Source organism: Pantherophis guttatus, chromosome 1, assembly GCF_059756535.1.
Source record: "Pantherophis guttatus breed Tessera chromosome 1, ASM5975653v1, whole genome shotgun sequence".
NCBI lineage: Eukaryota > Metazoa > Chordata > Lepidosauria > Squamata > Colubridae > Pantherophis > Pantherophis guttatus.
In genome coordinates, this window is record NC_142063.1 from 262850180 (window position 1) to 262870122 (window position 19943).

General features: G+C 38.8%; 1 protein-coding gene across 2 annotated transcripts in view; it reads right to left on the minus strand.

Moving 5' to 3' along the window:
• EPM2A (EPM2A glucan phosphatase, laforin) overlaps nucleotides 1–19943 on the minus strand; it is a 51404-nt gene that overhangs the window by 13586 nt on the left and 17875 nt on the right. For both annotated transcript variants that reach the window (XM_034418960.3, XM_087882842.1), the window contains 2 exons: nucleotides 13799–13973; nucleotides 679–920 (listed from right to left, as the gene is read on the minus strand). In XM_034418960.3, coding sequence (XP_034274851.2) covers nucleotides 679–920; nucleotides 13799–13973 — 417 coding nt within the window. The remainder of the gene's footprint in view (nucleotides 1–678; nucleotides 921–13798; nucleotides 13974–19943) is intronic.

Below are 19943 nucleotides of genomic sequence, written 5' to 3' on the forward strand. Positions count from 1 at the left end.
GTGGTGGGTTGCCCCCGGTCGGACTGGTCGCAAGAACAGGTAGTAAAACCGGCGGAAGGCCCCACCCACCGCCCTGGATGTCATCATCAGTGATCTGTGCATGTGCAGAAGTTTCTGCGCATGCGCAGAAGCAAGGCACATGCGATGCTTTGCTCACACGTGTGATCTCGTTGCGAACCGGTGGTAAAGGTAGGTAGAACCCACCCCTGCTTTGCACCCTAAAAGAGAAACATCTGTTGCTACCTAGGATTGAACTCTCAACCTTCCGAGTGGAAGGGGAGCATCTTTACTGCTAGGTCACCATGTTGCTCCACCACATCTATATATATAAATTAAATAACTATACACTTTTAGTAGCACTGATAGAAATTAATTATAGCCTATTGAGTAAACACGGTTTTCTTACAAACAATACCATCATATTATTAATCTCTACCATAAAAAAAAGGTATTTCCTTTAAATATTGCTGAATATTTCATATAGTCTTATGAATACACAATTCATAATTAGCTATTATACTTAAAATAAACTCTTATGAGATTTGCTTGTTAAATCCTTAGGATTCTCCATGAGTACCATAATGCAAACATCCGAGATTAACAGTAAATTTGTAAAGCTATATTATTCAACTATATCACTGAATGGATGCTTTCCTAGAGATGGAATGTGAATATTACCTTCAGTGCTCATGTCTGGTGTTGGCATCCAGACATAAGCAAGACCTTCTTCTTTGTACAACTTCATGAGAACTTCTGGGCTCATTGGTTCTGGATAGCGGTTGCATCCCCAGGAATTCTGAACCACATCCCATTCAGTCTGGAAGTTCATTATGGCTGTAATGCCCAACTCATGTTTAAGTTTGACAGTCACATGTTCCACTTGACGAGGGCAACTTCCTAACCACAGATTTGGCAAAATCCTGTTCAAAGGAAAAAATATTGAACTAATGAATGTTAAAAGACTTCAGTGATTAATCTAAGTCAGTAACATGATTAATTGAGGGGTAGTCATTTTCTACAATTCATATTTAAATAAAAAGTTACCAAATACCACTAGGAACTTGAAATTCAAGAAAGGAAGGAAAGAAAGGAAGAATCACTTGTACAGACTAGAATGAACCCCCTCAAGCCAAATTCAAGGCTTTCATGAAGGACAAAGAAAAATGTATTTCCTAATAACACTTTCTAGCACCCTAAAAAGTCCACTTCATAGCTGGTCAGATCATTTTTCATACATTACAACAACTATTACTTATTGGACACAAAATATAACATTAAAACTTAAAATTTTATACATTAAAAATCTGCTGTCAAATTTTGCACAGAGAAATCAAGTAAGGGACCAATATTTGGCTACATTAACATTTAGCTGAATAATCTTGTTATTGATACTTAGTTCAGTTATTTGGGCTTCTAAATTAGACTGCTAGTGAATTACTTTGGGTATTGTGAAATAGGTTATTAATCACTTGTATTACATTATCATTCACATTCTAGCAATTTACTCAAAAGACAATATTCTTAATATCGACTTAAGAAATCCTCAGAGAGTAACATATTTGTCAAATTACCTCATTCTTCTGAGGACTGTCACTATATATTATGATAGCAAATTCTATCATTCTTTCATAGATACAAGGCTTGTCACATTTAATTGTATTTTAATGATGTTGGTTTAAGTCTTCCAGAAATGTGCCTCTCTGTAATGGTTTTGTTTTCCCATAATGGTAACTAATATACTAAACACTGGATGATGCAATTTTAACTAGAGGGCCATTTATATGATATATGAGCCTTGCATGTTTCTTATATTTCTTTCCAGAAATTCAGCTTCCTGAATAAAGTAATTCTCTCTTTCATCTGTGTCTAAGATAGTGTTTGACTAGACACAGAAATTGATTAACATTAGAAAGTAAATTACCAAGAATGTATTTAAATGATTTTATTTGGCCTGAAACACAACAAGATCTGTCAACTTCCAAAGACTTAGAGACGTGTTAGGAAGGGGATCAAGATGAGAATAATTTATTTATTGTAAGAAGATGGACAAATTTATAGAATTAGAGATTGGATTGTACATCACTATCCTGTGACTTCTGAATATTTTTTGAAAAAAGGAATAGACTCAAGTATTAAACTGATATGAAATCAATGAAGTATAATCATTCCACCATAACATGTATGGATTGAATCAATCAAGACCATTAATATATTTTAAGAACACAAGAAAAACTTATTTTAATTGTTACATTATGTATTTAAGTAAGCACAATCAATTATTTTGATAAACTTGAAAAAACATTGGGCACTGAACTTATATCTCACTGGAAAACTTTCTGGCAAAACAGAAGCATTTTTAAATCTATATCAGCACTTGTCCTCCTGCTCCGTTGCAGCTGCGAGCAAGCAGAAGTGGGCCTGCAGCCACATGGGCTCCTGATGCACATGGCTGTCAGTGCTGTCACTGCACGGCAGGTGTCAAGGTGTGGATGGCCTGGCTGCGGGGCCCTGAGGTAAGCCAGTGTGGGGCACATGGGGAGGCTCCACCATCATCTCTCCGCGCCTTGTGGCTGCAGCACTGCAAGCAACTAGATGGAATGGGCGGGCGGGTGACTGTGCAGGCTTATTTTGTGGGTAGGACTTATTTTTAGGGAAACGGGGTATATGAATTGCAACTCTTTTTGATAATTTTGCCAGAGATATAAATAAATTAGTACACATCTTATCTTTGGCTGGCAATGCTTTTTGTCAATCACCAAGAAACTCTTACAGGGAATTTTCAGATGATTCACTATACACTTGCTAAAGCATATAAACTAAACTAGTACAGAAAACTAATTCAGCTTTTATAATTTAGTCACTAACTTTGTTATTGCAGAATACTGAAAATAAATAAATAAACTACTTCATTTATTAAAACTTATTCTTTAAAAGCGCAGATAATCATGATGGTTGAAAAATGAATAATTCAAGAATAATGAAGAACATTGTAAAGATTAGAGTTTAATCAATACTTATTACCCAATTATTTGTTTGATAAACAATTACTTCAAATATGTGCTTGGACAGGAATGTTTACTATTTATGTTAAACACGTTTGCATTTCTTTTCTCTTCCTCACCCCCAAAATGTATCCCCCTAAATATATTACTCTTTGGGTTTGCCATGGATATATTTTGTTTTATTATTCATACTCATTATTGTAGATTTAATTTCTTTTTCAACTCCTCAGTTGGGTTGCAGAAAAGAATATCAAATTTGAATTGCCTGGGTTTCCTCCTTTATCCTGGTCTATAATGTTGCATGCAACAGTAGTCAAAGAGTATGGGGAAAAGGGGACAATAATTATATATTTAATTTCCTTGAAGTTTTTGGCTTTTCATTCCTGTGCTCCAAGTCTGTTAACTATTAGATAGCAAAGTCATTTCATTACACAATGTTATTAAAGATGTGATATGTGCAGAACAAAATTATTGAGCACATCATGAAACCAGCATGCATATGCTTCGAAGCTTGAAAATTATGCTGTGAGTCTGATTTTGATCATAAGGCATTTCTAATGTTGACAACAATTCCTAAGATCAGGTTTCTCTTTGATACTGTGCCTGTAGAATGATCTAAACAATTAGCTTCAGAAGGATAGTTCTGTATCATATTTTACATAACAAGTTATGTGGTCCTCACTTCTAAAACTCACATTAAAAGTTAGTATATATTGCAGAAATGGAAGGGAAACTACGGTATAAATGAATCACACTTTTTTAAAAAAAGTCTTATACTGCTCCTTGAACAGTGGCATTTAAGAGGTTCTCCTGTGATCAAGTTCAAGGATTCCATAAAATTACTAGAACTCAAAACTCTCACCCTAAAGTCTCACTTTACATATTTGAAGAAAGGCAAGAGAAAGAAAAGCATTAAATGAGTAAATTGGATGGCACTACAGACTCATAAAAAACAAGCATACACAAGACCAAATTGGGTAAACAAGATTGTGAATGATGTTGTTTAGACTTTATATCTAGTTGAAAATGTTCATTATCCATGGTTCAATGATACTAATGGAAAATGGACAGGGAAGCCAACCCTGAAGAGATAAGAAGGACAAAACAATAATTTATAGCCATTCAGTCTTGGGTGCCATGAAGTGTAGTATGTAAGTATCTTCAATTAAATATCCTCAGATGAGGGATCTAAGAACAAATTACAATACACACTTTCCAACTTATCTTCATTAGAGCCGTGGTGGCACAGTGGTTAGAATGCAGTATTGTAGGCTAGCTCTGCCCGCAGCCAGGAGTTTGATCCTGACCAGTTGACTTAGCCTTCCATCCTTCTGAGTTCGGTAAAATGAGGACTCAACTTGTTGGAGGCAATATGATGACTCCCTAAACCGCTTAGGCTATAAAGCACTGTGAAGCAGTATATAAGTCTAACTGCTATTACTTCCTTTGCCCTATGAGGGAGGTGTCTATCTGAGTTGCTTACAAACATTACCTGTTTGTTGTGGAAATGAAATATTTCCACAACAAATATTCACCCTAGCAATGAATTATACATATCTCCATCAAGATCATCTTCTTTACTTTCTACACAATGTAACAATACCAAAGGGATTGAGACTGGTTCTGAAAATGTTCAATGTAAAAATGCAGTAAATAGATATTAAGGAAACATGGGGTTTTATAAAAGCACTTTTACAATTACTATTGTGTCACAAGACATTAAATTATTTTAACAAAATCAATGCATAGGATGAATGGATGATTTCCTTCCCAACTCTGCACATTCTTAATTAAATTTGACAAATCACTTCGAATGCAGATGAAACTAGAACAAACTTCTTTCAATGAATCGTATGAATCCCGTTTTTACCTAAGGAGACATTACAAGACTGCGGTTGTAAAATGTCACTGGTCTTCTGACACCATTTTGCACTGTGAAGCATTAGAAAATTACCAACCTAGTAACCATCTTATAGTTTCACAAGCAATTCAATAATGTCAAGAAGCAGTGTAAAAAGCTCTGTAAGGAGATTTCAGTAAATTTGTTTATCTACAAAGAAGTGATGAATTTAGCTTGTTTATTTATAATGCAGCTTTCTATGGTTGTTCCTTATGATTAAAGCTAATACTTGCCAAAATTAAGTTACTTTACCGGCCATTAATTTAAAGTGCTGATTTCACTTCTATTGGTACCTGTGCATTCTCTTCTTAAATCCAGCACTGACTCTTATTTTTGTTATCTACTTAAACTGCACTATACTTACAAGATTTATAGTTCACTGTACTTGCCCATTAAGTGTTCTGATTCAATTTCACAAAACACTTCATGATTGTCAGGCTCATTATTACTACTTTTCCTGATTGTCTAGAAATATTAGGGCTACATCTACCACAATTTCCAGGTGGCTGAGAAATCAGATAATTGTAATCCTAACACACCTAGAGGGTAAAACAGTTGTAGAAAACTAGTTTGATTGCGTGTCTAAAGTCTGATCTTGTACAACATGGATCCCAATAGGCTTAGATATACTGCATAGATCTGCCCTGTGGTAATATTTGAAGAGCTAGTAACATATAATGCCCATACAAGTGATAAGAGGGAAAGGAAGATAGCTTCTGTTATTCATCTATCTACAGTATCTCTCCAAACCCTGGATGACAAACAAAAGAGCTCCTATAATTAGCATCTAAGCTGCAATGCCTGAAGGAAAAGCCAGATGTTTATGGCCTTCTGAAAGATCACTAGAGTCAGGGCCATCTCTAGGAAGAGACTCTTCCATAGGGGAGGCACCATGTCAGAGAAGGAACCCTTCAAGCAACTCTGAATGCTCACTATGGTAGATCTAATGGAATGGTCAGAAAATATATGGGAAAAGAAGTCCTGGACCCATGTACAGTTTTAAAGGTGACAACCAACACCTAGAAATGCCTACTAGGAGCCAGTAAAAGTTAATTGACTAATTGATAACAGAAACTTTGAAAAAAATCTAAGGTATACAGAAATATGCTTTGCTGTAGCAGACAATGACACTGTCTTTAAGTATTAGCGCATACTCCCTATGAAAATTTTCCAAGAAAGAACTTCAAGAAGTGAGTGCTGAGAATATAACAATATGAATAAAACTACTGAGAACTAGACTGGCATGGATGGAGAGAAAATGCTGAGAAAAGCTAGACTATTTCAAACTAATAGAGAGAAAAGCCAAGAGTGTCTTCACCACTAAAGGCGAAGAAATCCTGTTTATGGACCATCTACAACCTTAACAATATTTTCTGTTAGTGAAATAAGTGGAAATGCATAAAGAGGAAATACCCTCCAGTTGAGAAGGAACACATCTCCTTGGGCTCTTGGATTTTGCGACCTCTGGGATGTAACTGAAGGATGATTCCAAGATGCAAAGAAATCTATCTTTGGTTAGCTCCAAATATTGAAGAGATATTTAACAATAGTTGGAGATTTTATTCATGCCATATAAATTGCTGTCCTGCTGAAATGATCTGCTAAGTCAGTGATGGTTAACCCTTTTGGTGCCGAGTTCCCAAAGCGCGCGTGCACACATGCGAATGCACACACGCTTGCCTGAATCCCTAAAATGCAATGTGAGCACCCCTGCGCATGCACCCACCACCACCACCATGCATGCATGCGCATCCCCTTGCATGTGCCCAGCCCCCCCTTGCCCTGTTTTGGCTTCCAGGTTGGTGCAGGAGACTTTCCAGGCCCAAAATGGGGTGTGGCCTGGAAAGTCTCCTGCACCCCCCATGCATGCGTCCCGTACCCCATGCATGTGCACACGCATGCCTGCATGCACCCCACCCCCCACGTATGCACAGCAGAGACCTGAAGACCACTTGGCTGGTGGGAGGCACGCACGCATGCGTGATGGAGCTTGGCTAGGGCAATGGCTGGCGTGCTTGCAGAGAGGTCTCTGCATGCCACCTGTGGCACACGTGCCATAGGTTCGCCATCACGGTACTAAGTCATTATTGATGTGTTACATATGGCTGGCTGCTGCAAAGCTGTTGAGTTTGATCCTTTAGTTCAAGAGTCATCTTGACAAGGAGAGAAGCATAAGGACATACGTTTCTCAATGTTTAATGACAGTGTTGCCCATGGCCAACTGGATTGCTTGGTCCTTAAAGACTAGTTCATTATTGGCAATTACTGTTTCATCATACTGATATGGGACTAACACTCCCTTGACTTTCCTAGATGATGAATCTCCTTGGTGGGAACTCCATCTGGGGAAAGGAAAGGAAATTCCTGAATTTGGAAGGGAAAAACAAAAACAAAGAGAGAAACAAGCCAAATAAAAATGATAGAGGGGAAGGAATTGAGGAAGCCTGGAGTCCTCTGTAGATGTTTATCAGCACAATTTAGGAAGGGTGAACTCCCTCCCTCTTGCTTGCATGATTAATATGAACCCTTTTTTTGCAATTTCTAAGCAAAGTTAGATTGGCATCCTTCCATGAGTAGAGAGTGAATGTCTGCACAGAAGCAAGAGAGAAACTGCTGCCATTACTTCTGCTATAAATGATTTTAGTTGGTGCCATCCAGGTTCTCACTAAAGTGAGGCAAAAGAGCTCCTCGCTTTTAGTATCTGCCCCTTATATAACTTGTACCTCTGAATATTAAAACCCCAAAGACAATTATTTACGAATTTCCAATCTCCTTGGGAAGTAAATGTATGTAGGATGGTAGGCAAAATGATTTTGGCTTAATTTTTACTCTTATTTATTACTGACTCATGTTTCTTGTCAATGTTATTTTCTGTATATCTCTGATTGATACAGAGAGAGAGAGAGAGAGAGAGAGAGAGAGAGAGAGAGAGAGAGAGAGAGAGAGAGAGAGAGAGAGAGAGAGAGAGAGAGAGAGAGAGAGAGACTGTTTAGACTGTTTATGTATGCTTATAGACATATGTATATACACACATAAATATTGAAGCTGCAGAAATTTCTATTCTTACATCTGGGTCAATCTGCAAATTATCTATAAGCATCTTAAAACAGCTGCATATTTCAGCTCATCTATTTGCACGTGGTGTTTAATTGTATGATATATCGGGGTGAAACGCCACTGCTTTGCTTTGTGAAGTGACTTTTGACACTAATTGCGGGAGGGAAATAGTTCCTCAGCATGGAAAAAGTAAGATGCTCCACTTTTCAAAAGCGTGGAGGCTGGCTGCCTTGATCAGCATCAAAGACTTTATCAAAGTGAAGCACACACAAACCCCTCTTTAGTCTTCAGACCTAATATTTATGAACCATTTGAGTTTTGAACGAGTGAAATCAGTAGCTAATTTTCAACCAACTTCAAAAGGGGCATCCCACTTGCCTGTGTTAGAAACAATAATAGATTATTAGAAAGTTATTGAACCTATTTTAATTAGGGCCAGTAGTCAGACTCTTTTTTAAAAAGTATATTTACACAATGTGATGAGTTAGACCACAATTATTTTTGTTCTCTAACTCATCACATTTTATCCCAATGATTATTGGAGATGGTAATTAATTTTATTGTATAAGATTAAGAACTGGGCCTCAAAACTTTGTTCCCAACGTAGGACCTGCAACAACTGTGATAACTGTGATTATTTTAACTATAGAGCATTGCATTGGCTTTCTGCTCCTATCACACGGTTCACGAAACTCCAGTTAAAAGTTGTTCCTTTACCCTTTCATACTGCCATGTTATAATTTTGAAATAAAAAAAACACACTCCAAACACTTAGCCTTCACATTTGTCTTTAAACATTTAACTAGATGTTACATTTGAAGTTAATTCAAACTGAACAAAAAGCAACGATAACGAAGCACGTTAGTCCCCTCCTCTATCTTTTGAATGAATAATTCAGTGTAGATATTAATGGCAACCAGAAATTTTAATGACTCTCATAGAATATCGATGAATATGCACCAGCTGAAGCTTTTGGCTAGGACTTAGATATTAAATAAAGCCTGTATCTTTGGTGGATACAGTTTTTTAGCCTGAATGGGCTATCCAAAATACTTTCCTCCTTTACTTTGATACTTTCACATGAAAGGTATATATGTCTTTGAGCATTATATCTGTTAAGCCAGGTCTTGGGTTGTTAAAATTTATTTGGACAAGGTGGATCTTGGGTTGTCATAATGCATTTGGTTTGCCTTCTTCATCCTGACATCTCTGAATTAATAAATGGTTCAACCTTGAGGCAAAAGTCTGAACCTTCTCAAGTCTGCACCTTCTCAAAAGGAACAAAAGTCATATACAAAGATAAATTGCTCATTGTGCACAGGCAGCAGTCTTACTGATATGAATCCTGTTTTATACAGGGCTCTTCTATTAATTTTTACGTTATTTCCTGCTTTTATTTACTTGCATATCACTAGGTAATGGAATTTTTAATAACACTCAGAATGAGTTCATAATTTCTCAGTTTGTTGTCAAGTGTTGGAAAAAAGTTTGAAACAAAGCATATTGTTAATCCCATAAAAACACAGAGGGAAGATATATTCTGAGCATGCTGTTACAGCTCTCTAATTGGAATTACTTCTTATTCCCCAATTTATGTTGAAGGAGCAAATGACAGTTCCTAAGCAGTTGGAAAGTGAAACAGCCAGTCTCCTGAAAATACCATTTATGACTCTCTGGGTTTTGAGCATAAAATAACACATTTCAAAACAACAGTGAAGAAACCAGGTTTTAGTCCTCTCTCAGATAGGGAGTAATTTTAGGCCAACCATTCTTTCTCAGCTTTTTTTAAAAATCTGTCTACCAGCCCACAATGGATCGTTCTGATAGGTTATAGTCCATAACTTTCATTGAAGAGATTTTCACCTTTTAAAGGCTTGATTCAGACGAATAATAATAATAAGAAGAACTCAATACACTTCAAGCATGAAACTTTTTATAGGGTAGTTTAAAAATAAGTTTAAAAACCTCTGCATACTTTCAACTGGCATTTTCAATTAAGTTTGGTATTTATTTTCAGAACTGTATTTGATGTACTTATACAGGTAGTCCTCAATTTACGACTGTAATTGAGGCTTCAACTTCGGTCATAAGTTATGACAGTTATAAAGTGGGTCACCACGTGACTGCACCTGATTTTACAATTAGGTTGTTTTTGGTTTTTTTGCAGTGATCATTAAGTAAACACAGTGGTTGTTAAATGAACCCATTGTTCATTATAGGGTAATTTTTGGCAGAAACTGGAAAAATGTTGTAAATCAGTCATGTGACCACAAGATGTTGCAAATAGCTGCAAATGGAGGCCAGTTGCCAAGCACCTAAAATCCTGTTACTTGACCGTGCAAATGTTTGAACTTTAAATCCAGGCCTTAAGTCCCTGTTTCAGAATCCACTGTAACTTAAAATAGTCACTAACAGACTGGTCATAAGCCAAGGACAACCTGTAGTCCCATGCTGCCAAGATTTGCCTCCAAAAAGCTATTACTTAGTTCTGCATGTGCATTTGGGATAAAACAAGATACATTTTTGGTTGCTGCTGCCATCAGTTGCAGGTACCTGATTATGTTGGGCTAGATGACAATTTTCTGGTAAAACTGACTGAATTTCATTCACATGCTGCCATCTACACTTACATTGAGGTATTCTAAATTAAAATAACTTTCCTAAAAAAGGCATTTTTCTCCCCCTTTCCATAATAAGTACAAATAGTCCTTGTTTAGCAACTGCAATTGGGCTCAAGCTTGGTCATTAAACAAAACAAGGGCTAAGTGAAACTGCGACTGTGTTTATTATGGTTTTACTTCAGCTTCCTTTTGCTTTACAGACTTAAAAATCAGTGGTGGGCTGCTACCGGTTCGCACCAGAGCGGGCGAACTGGTAGTGGTGGTGGCGGGAGGCTCCACCCACCCACCCGGATGCTTCTGCACATGCACAGAAGCGGCACACACGTGCGCAAGCGAGCGCACGCCCACGAGCGAACCGGTAGCAATGGGTTTTGAAACCCGTCCCTGTTGCAAATGTCATAAATATGACGGTGAGCTGCAGAGTTATTTTTTCATCACTGTCTTAAGTGTGAATGGTTGCTATACAAGGCAATCACTAAGTGAGGACTAGTTGCAGATACATTTTTCCTACTGTTTTATTAGATAGCTAGACAGAAGACACAAGCTACAGTTCACAATATACAAAGAGCAAACCCAGGTACTTTTCTCATAACTCCATCTAATTTGTTCCATGTTAGCCAGCTTCAGTCACATCAGGGTTACAAGGCAGCAAGCTGCCTCTGCTGCATGACAGATCACTTTCTGAGAAGGAAACTTTGTTATTTTCAAGGGTCACTGTAGCTTCTTTTAATCTGGTATCTATTACTGCCTGGCTTTCTGACCTGCTGCTTTTTTTCGTTTTCCTTTTCCTGTGGCTACTTTTTTGTTTTGGTTCTTTCTGCTCGACAGTGCATTTCTTATCTCGTATCTTTGTCTCTCTCTTAATTCACTTTAGAATTCAATGCTATTACTGCTGTTAGTCAAGAAGCTGAATGCGGAGATCAGCATCTACTTACAGATCTTTGTAGAAAGCTGCTGAGGACTTTGTTCACTAAAGCAATAAATATTTTAGTTTTGAAATACAGAAAGGAGGATTGCTTGATGGTGCCAATAAAGAAGACAGTGCTCAATATTAAAGGTAATTGCTGAGGTTTTTAATCAGATAACCATTCAACAAAATGTCAGGTGCTGTTAAAAGCATGTCAATTACTGGCAGTTTTTCCATACTGACTTTTTCCGATTATTAATCTTTCCAATGGCATTGAGAGTCAAAGAAGATGGTAACCCCTACCTGGCCTAGGCTGGTTCCAAAAGAACTAAGCAGTCTTGGTTAGTTCTTGGATGGAGACCACCAGGAGCTATAAGAGTGGGAAGCTGAAAAACACACCTTTGAATAAAACAGTTGTGACAACATTCATTTTGTTGCCCAAAACTATCTGTGTCATCAAGATTCAACTTAAGGGAGTTCTGTATTTTTTTTTTAGCATTGGTAAACCAGAACATTTATCTCTGAGATCTGAAACACACGCACATGAGATCTTTGGGTAAACTTGGAGCCAACTTCGTTGGATAAAACTGTCCAGCTGATGCCACAGGAGATACATGATCCTTCGCTTAATCAGGCCCTATACCATGTAGGCTTAATAAATCATAACCAATACTCTGAATTGCACCTGGAAGTTACTAGTAACCATTACAGCTTGGGAAGCATAAGTGTCACACAGGCACACCAAAACATGTCCATCACTATCTATGCCACTGCATTCTGGAGCAGTTGAAATTTCCAAGTGGTCTTCAAGGGCCAATGTAATGCATTGCAGCGATCAGGTCATGAAATTATTAGAGAGTAGTTGACTGTATGAAGGGCCTTCTAATCTAGGAAAGAGTGCAGCTGAGGAAGATGAAGCTGTGCAAAAGGTCCTCTTGACCATAGCTGCCACCTGCTCATCAAGAAGGAGCTGTGAGTTTAGGAGTACTCCAGATTGTGTACCACCCTTAAATGGGGAAGTGCAATCCCAATCAAGACCAAAGGTTGAGTATTTCCATATCTAGATGGCCCCAACTACCACAGCTACTCAGTCTTGGTAGGCTGAGTCAGAGACAGACCCTCCCCATCCAAACTTCCATGTATACCGTAGTTTTCAGGCCCTGGGATACTATCTCAACAGCTTCCCCTGGCTGGCCAGGGGTTGAAAAATATAACTGTGTATCATCAACATACTGTGGATACCAAATGCGGACACAGTTGAGCCCTGCAGCACCCCAAAATGGAAGGGCCTAGAATACAACCTCTTCCTCCAAAACAAATACTGATTGAAACCAGTTCCAGAGGAAGGAACAGAACTACCAAAGATCAATGTATGCTACCCCCAAAAGTGCCCCCTATCCCCAACCCCTATCCCAGAATACCATCAACTGCAGACCTACCATCTTTTGAACAGCTTTCTCTAAAAGGAAAAGGTTGGAGACAGGACTACAGGTACTTAACAGTGTTGCATCCAGGAATGACCTTTTGAGGAGGGGGCACACCATAACCTCCTTTAAAGCAGCAGTACTGCCCAAAGAGATTGACACCATAGTATCAACCCAAACCCAGGTTACTTCCTTAGCCACTTTCACAATCCAGAAGGGTGGTTGATCCAATACATAGATGGCCAGACTGATAACTGTGTCCACTTCCTCAGGAGTCACTGGTTCAACCTCATCCGGGATTACACCGCAAGATCTGATCCCAGGCATCTCAGCTGGACCTGCCCAGTCAGATTTCAAATTACCTATGCTCAGTCAAACTCACTCTGAACCTTTACCCAAGCATTTCTTCTGGCATTCTACCTCCTAGAACTCACCAGTAAACCAAGGTGCTTCCTAGGATTAGCACACTTGGAGAGGCAATGCAAGACCCCAGCCACCTGCCCATTTCAGGCAGTAACTAAGGCCTTGGTTGAACTTTCCACCAATACTTGAGGAAAACCTCAAGCTTTCTCTGGAAACTCTTTCGTTCTGTGGATCACCAGGGGTGGGCTGACTGAATGGGTCCTATATCCCTCCAGAGAGGGATGACACAAGTGAACCAAACGACAATCAGAAAGAGATCTGAAGTTTTCTTTTTTCATTCCTCCAATATGAAAGAAAAGTTGGAATATAAATTGCAGAATGATTTATATCAATATTATGAACCGCTCTCTGGCAGGAAATGCTGGAAACTACACATGTTCAGCACATTTTTATGTAAGTCTCCACCTAAGGCACACCTGTTAAAATCTAATTCACCCTGCAGCACATTTTTGTTTCTTTGTTACCTGGAGCAGTGAATAGCTTGATGTCCAGCAATATTAAAATAGAAATCAGTTGTATGTTTCATTTCATCTGTATGCCCAGAAACCTCAATCCAGTGTCCTATTGGGAGGCAGTAAACTCCATCAACTAAATTGCATGGGTTATAAATGCTGGTTCGATCATGATGGGGTCCATTACCTAAAACAAAAAGAAAACACACATACCACAATTCAGCAGAAATCATTAATTAGATTATATTTGAAAAACAGGATTTTCCCACCCCTTGCAAAAAACCCTCGCATCCTATGAGGGTTTTTGAAAAGTATATGGCAGGCCATTTTTTTCAGGTTTGCACACAACAGACGAGATTAAGATTGTTTAAGACTTAATGATAATCATAGATATTTGTATATAAACATCTAACATTCATTAGAAGATACAAAACAAAATCTCTTTTAACTATAATTTTTTGTTTATAAGCTAAAAATTGCATTCTAAATAACTTATTCACTATACATGTTTTAGAAACCAATACCAATGTTTTATCTCATTTTTAATATTGTTATTTTTCTTATTCTAAAACCATTGCCAGAAGTACTATTTAGAGCAGATAACTGGTAAATTATGTTCAGAATTAAAGTAACTTGAATTCTGGTAACTATTAGGTACTAACTCAGTCCCAGAATTTTTAACATAGTAAACAGGCATAATTTTCTCATTGCTTGCTTTCTTATGCCATCTGCTGTATGAAAAATGGTGCATGCTATGATTTGGAACAGTTTATTTTTGAAGCTATTGTTTTTAAATTCAGAAATCTAACAAATCATATTGTATAACTTCCAGGCTGAGATTCAGTAAAAATAAGATGCAATCTAGCAAAAATGACTAATTATATCAGAAAGGTAGATTTTTGTGTTGTTGTTAGTTGCAAAGTCGTGTCCGACCCATTGTAACCCCATGGACAGCTTTCCTCCGGGCCTTCATGTCCTCTACCATCCTCTGGAGTCCATTTAAACTCACGCCTACTGCTTCAGTGACTTCATCCAGCCACCTCATTCTTAGCCGTCCCCTTCTCCTTTTGCCCTCAATCGTTCCCAGCATTAGGCTCTTCACCAGTGAGTCCTTCCTTCTCATTAGATGGCCAAAGTATTTGAGTTTCATCTTCAGGATCTGGCCTTCTAAAGAGCAGTCAGGGTTGATCTCCTCTAGGACTGAGCGGTTTGATCACCTTGCAGTCCAAGGGACTCGCAGGAGTCTTCTTCAGCACCATAGTTCAAAGGCCTCAATTCTTTGGTGCTCAGCCTTTCTTATCATCCAACTTTCACAGCCATACATTGCAACTGGGAAAACCATAGCCTTGACTATACGCACTAGATTTGTGCGTATGTAATATCAAAATCAATTAAAATAGGCTGTACCACAATTCTGTACAAAAAAATTAGCCCTACAAACCCAAAGACAGATAAAGATTAAAGAGACTGGAATCATATCAAAATCCAATATAACCTTTACATTTTTTATGATTCCCAAAGGATATCTAGGACCATTAACAGAATATAAATTCAAATGAAACATTTATGATACAGTAATAATCTCTTTTGCTGCAGAATATATCTCTCACCCAATGTTCACTTAGGAATTAAGCCTGAGCTCATTAAGCTCTCCTTTTTAAAAATCTTTCAACATGCTTTTCCATAAATCTTTTGGAACTGTAATCTAATCTATAGTTTGGAGGGTTTTGTCATTGTTGGTCAAGATTCCTGGAGAGCATCAACATAGTACTAAACACTGTGGTTGTTCTGTTATTCTAGGGTTCTTCAGAAGCTGGTGGACAGGCTACCATTTCCTACACAGATTTCAATTTTTCCTTTCCCAGATATAATGCTTTAGATATTGAATTGAACATAGGCGGAGACTGGACATAGGTTCAAATCCTGTCTCCAACATGGATCCTGATTAGGTGATGTAGGGTCAATCTGTTATTCATATCATAATACTGAATGCTGGTTCGTTGTGGGGAAAATTTTGAAGAGGGGGTAATATGTACCTTGTCTTGAGCTCTTGGAGGAAAGATGGGGTATAAACCATATAAAAATAACTAAATAAACATAAATACATACAGTACATTTCAATATTAAGAATATCTATTCAATATATACCTTGACTTTCTACTTTTTTTTAAAATTATTATTTATATGCCGCCCTTCTCCGGAGACTCAGGGCGACTTACAATGCGTTAAGCAATAGCCTTCATACTTTTGTATATTTATACAAAGTCAGCTTATTGCGCCCATAATCTGGGTCCTCATTTTACCTACCTTAGAAAGGATGGAAGGCTGAGTCAACCTTGAGCCTGGTGAGATTTGAACTTGCAGTAATTGCAGGCAGCAGATGTAAGTGGGTGTTAATAACAGTGCTTTAGTCTGCTGAGCCACCAGAGCTCCTTACATTACTTAAGTAATGACTCAAGGTTGCTAACAAAATTTCTAAAAACATTAGCTAAATTAACATTAAACCTAACATGGTAATAAAAAGCTAAACAAAAAGATACATTTTTACAATTAACAGTGAGCAATGGGGACAACTATAAATCTCTAGGGTGTTCAGTTTATAGCTTAAGTTTTTGATATTGCGAGCAGAAACTCTTCAGAAGAGTTTGCCTTGGAGATCACAATTGTCAGATAGGTTATCAACAGAAGAGGCAGTCCCTCAGACTGTGAGGCCTTAAGCTATTTTAAGATTTTAAATGTTATTACCAACATCTAGAATTGCACCTGTTCAGCCACTGATGATCTGTACAGATCTTTCAGTATTACCATTATGTGATCTGTATACCTATTCCTACATTTTGCACAAATTTAAGCATCTGGCTTTTTATAGGGAATAGCTTAAGTACACTGTAATAAGACGAACTATAACTAAGGGAACGATAAATGTAAAATCTAAACGTTAATGAAGGAAAAGTTAGCTACTCTCAAGCAAGAAAATGACAATTGCTACTAAAACTAAAGTCAATTAGAGTTGCTTCTCTGATTCATTCACTCATTCATTCATTTACCAACCCTGTAACTATTCTAAGTGACAAAAAGTATACTTTATTTTTATTTTATTTTTGAATTTGTATACCGCCCTTCTCCCTGAGGACTCAGGGCGGTGAACAGCCAAATAAAAACATCAAATACAAATATTAAAACACATTTAAAAAATATATATAGATTTGGCCCCATTAATTAAAACGATAAACAAAACAAAACAATTAAAAAACCCTTAAAAAGAAATTAAGCCAGCCCGGCTTGTTGAAAAAAGAAAGTTTTAAGGGCACGTCGGAAGGCACTGAGGTCATGGATTCTCCTTATCTCAGGGGGCAACTGATTCCAGAGGGTGGGTGCCCCCACAGAGAAGGCCCTCCCCCTGGGGGTCACCAGCCTGCATTGTTTGGCTGATGGCACCCCGAGGAGGCCCTCTCTGTGGGAGCGCACGGGTCGGTGGGAGGTCGTCGGTGGCAGTAGGCGGTCTCGAAGATAGCTAGGCCCTATGCCATGGAGCGCTTTAAAGGTGATAACCAACACCTTGAAGCGCACCCGGAAGACCACCGGGAGCCAGTGCAGTTCACGCAGGAGCGGTGTTACATGGGAGCGCCACGCTGCTCCTGTCACTACCCGCGCTGCTGCGTTCTGGACCAGTTGGAGCCTCCGGGTGCTCTTCAAGGGGAGCCCCATGTAGAGAGCATTGCAGTAATCAAGGCGAGAGGTTACGAGGGCATGAGTGACTGTGCACAAGGAATCCCGATCAAGAAAGGGCCGCAACTGGCGGATCAGGCGAACCTGATAAAAGGTCCCCCTGGTTACAGCCGTCAGATGTTCCTCCAAGGACAGCTGCGTATCCAGGAGGACTCCCAGACTGCGAGCCCTCTCTGTGGGGGCCAAAGACTCGCCCCCAATAGTCAGTGATGGAGTCAACTGACCATATCGGGATGCCGGGAACCACAGCCACTCAGTCTTGGAAGGGTTGAGCTTGAGCCTGTTCCTCCCCATCCAGATCCGTACAGCCTTCAGGCACTGGGACATCACTTCAAGGGCATCATTGGGGTGGCCTGGGGTGGAGATGTACAGCTGAGTATCATCAGCGTACTGATGGTATCTCACCGCAAAGCCACGGATGATCTCGCCCAGCGGCTTCACATAAATGTTGAACAGGAGGGGCGAACTTGATTACTGTAAATAAATAATAAACTTGCTGTTGTTAGACACAAGCTATAGATCCAATTATTCAACATACCCATTCCTACATCTTGTTTCAGAAGACATGAAAATAAAATTTAATGGGATCAATCAATGATAATTGATTATGGATTCTGCCCCTTTAAACATAGTGAACATGCGCTCTTATAAATGTGTATAATAGATGTTTCAGAACCTCTGGCTATTCTTTAATTTACACATTTCTTACTTCCATTCACAAGGTTTTGTTTTTTTTAAAAAAAAATACAACCCTCAAAAATCAATAAAATCAATAATCTACTCTCCCTTAAACGTATCATACGCAAAGGATCAGGTCCACATGTGAATATCCAATTTATTGCTACTCATGCCTATGTACAGGAATATTCTCAACTAATGGTTAGCTTCTGCTTGGAGTTAGATAAGAATCAACGGAATTCTAGGGTGGTTGGACTTAGTTTGCTTGTGGCTACGTAGGGATTCTAAGATGATCCCTCTTTTAAATCCGCCACCAGGTTCTGCCAGTCCTTCTCCCACAGCTAAATAATAAATGAAATCATAATAGAATAAAGCAACAGTTAAACAAAGCAGGCTCAAAGCAGTTGACAAACACATTTCTCTTAACAGCTTTAGCTTTTCAGTTTCAACAAATGTGAGCATAAGACCCGTGGTGGCGCATTGGTTAGAATGCAGTACTGCAGGCTACTTCTGCTGATCACTGGCTGCCAGCAGTTTGGCAGTTCAATTCTCACTGGCTCAAGGTTGACTCAGCCTTCTATCCTTCCAAGGTCGGTAAAATGAGGACCCAGATTGTTGGGGGCAATATGCTGACTCTGTAAACCGCTTAGAGAGGGCTGTAAAGCACTGTAAAGTGGTATATAAGTCTAAGTGCTATTGCTATTTTATTTATTAAAAGATACCATCAAGATAATATTTAATCTAACTTTATTCACAATTATGGATTTGGATAAAGTGTATGACACTCTGCCTTCTCCCCAATAGCGTCTTGTGCCACGTTCCACATTTCAAGAGAAATCTCCAACCCTGCTGAGAGGTTTTTCAGGGAGGGAAAATTCGCGATTCAGTTCTTATAGTTTCCAACTACATGGAGCAAAAGTGGGGAAGGAGAAACTAACGGTTTCCTCCTGGCCTTTGAAACTCCATCCCAACCAATTATGTATAAAAAGACTTTCCAGTCAAGAGAGAGATGTGTGTTCCCCCATTCTAAGAACTCTCAGTTACTCAACTTTGGAATTATATTTATAGCTGGTCCTTGTTTATCAATGGTAATTGGGGCTGGAATTTCTGTCACTATACAATGCGATAGTAAAGTACAACATCATACAATTCCATTGCTTAGTAACGGCAATCCTTGTTGCCATCAATAAGTGAAAATTGTGATTGTTATACAAACCCCAGTGCTTGCAAGCAGGCCAGCAGGCAGTTAAGGTACAATGTGAGGTGTGGCCTGAGCATGGCAGGGCCAGTGGTGGCTGTTGCCAGGTGGGTAGGATGCAAGTGACAGGAACAATTTGCAACCTTCCATGCCAGATTCCACATTGATTTTGCTTGTGGGAAGCTGGCAAATGGCAATCATGTGACCATGAGACACTGCAACCGTTGCTAAGTGCAAGCTTAATTGCCCAGTGCCCAGGCTGTGGGGATACTGGAATGGCAGGAACTTTAAGGACTGGTCATAAGCACTACTCATTCAGTACCAACATAACTTTAAATGGTCACTAAAGGAGTGGTATTTAAACAAAGACCACCTGTATTAGAATGCTTAGGTAGATGACTTTAAATCAGTCATGTAGCTAAGATCTACCTTGAGGTTCCCTTTCAAACTCCAAAATTTAGTGATCCCTTTGTTTCACCTCAGAGATGAGCAATTTTCCCTGGATTGGGCCAATAATTTATTCTCCTGCCAGCTGAAAGAACACAGGAAACT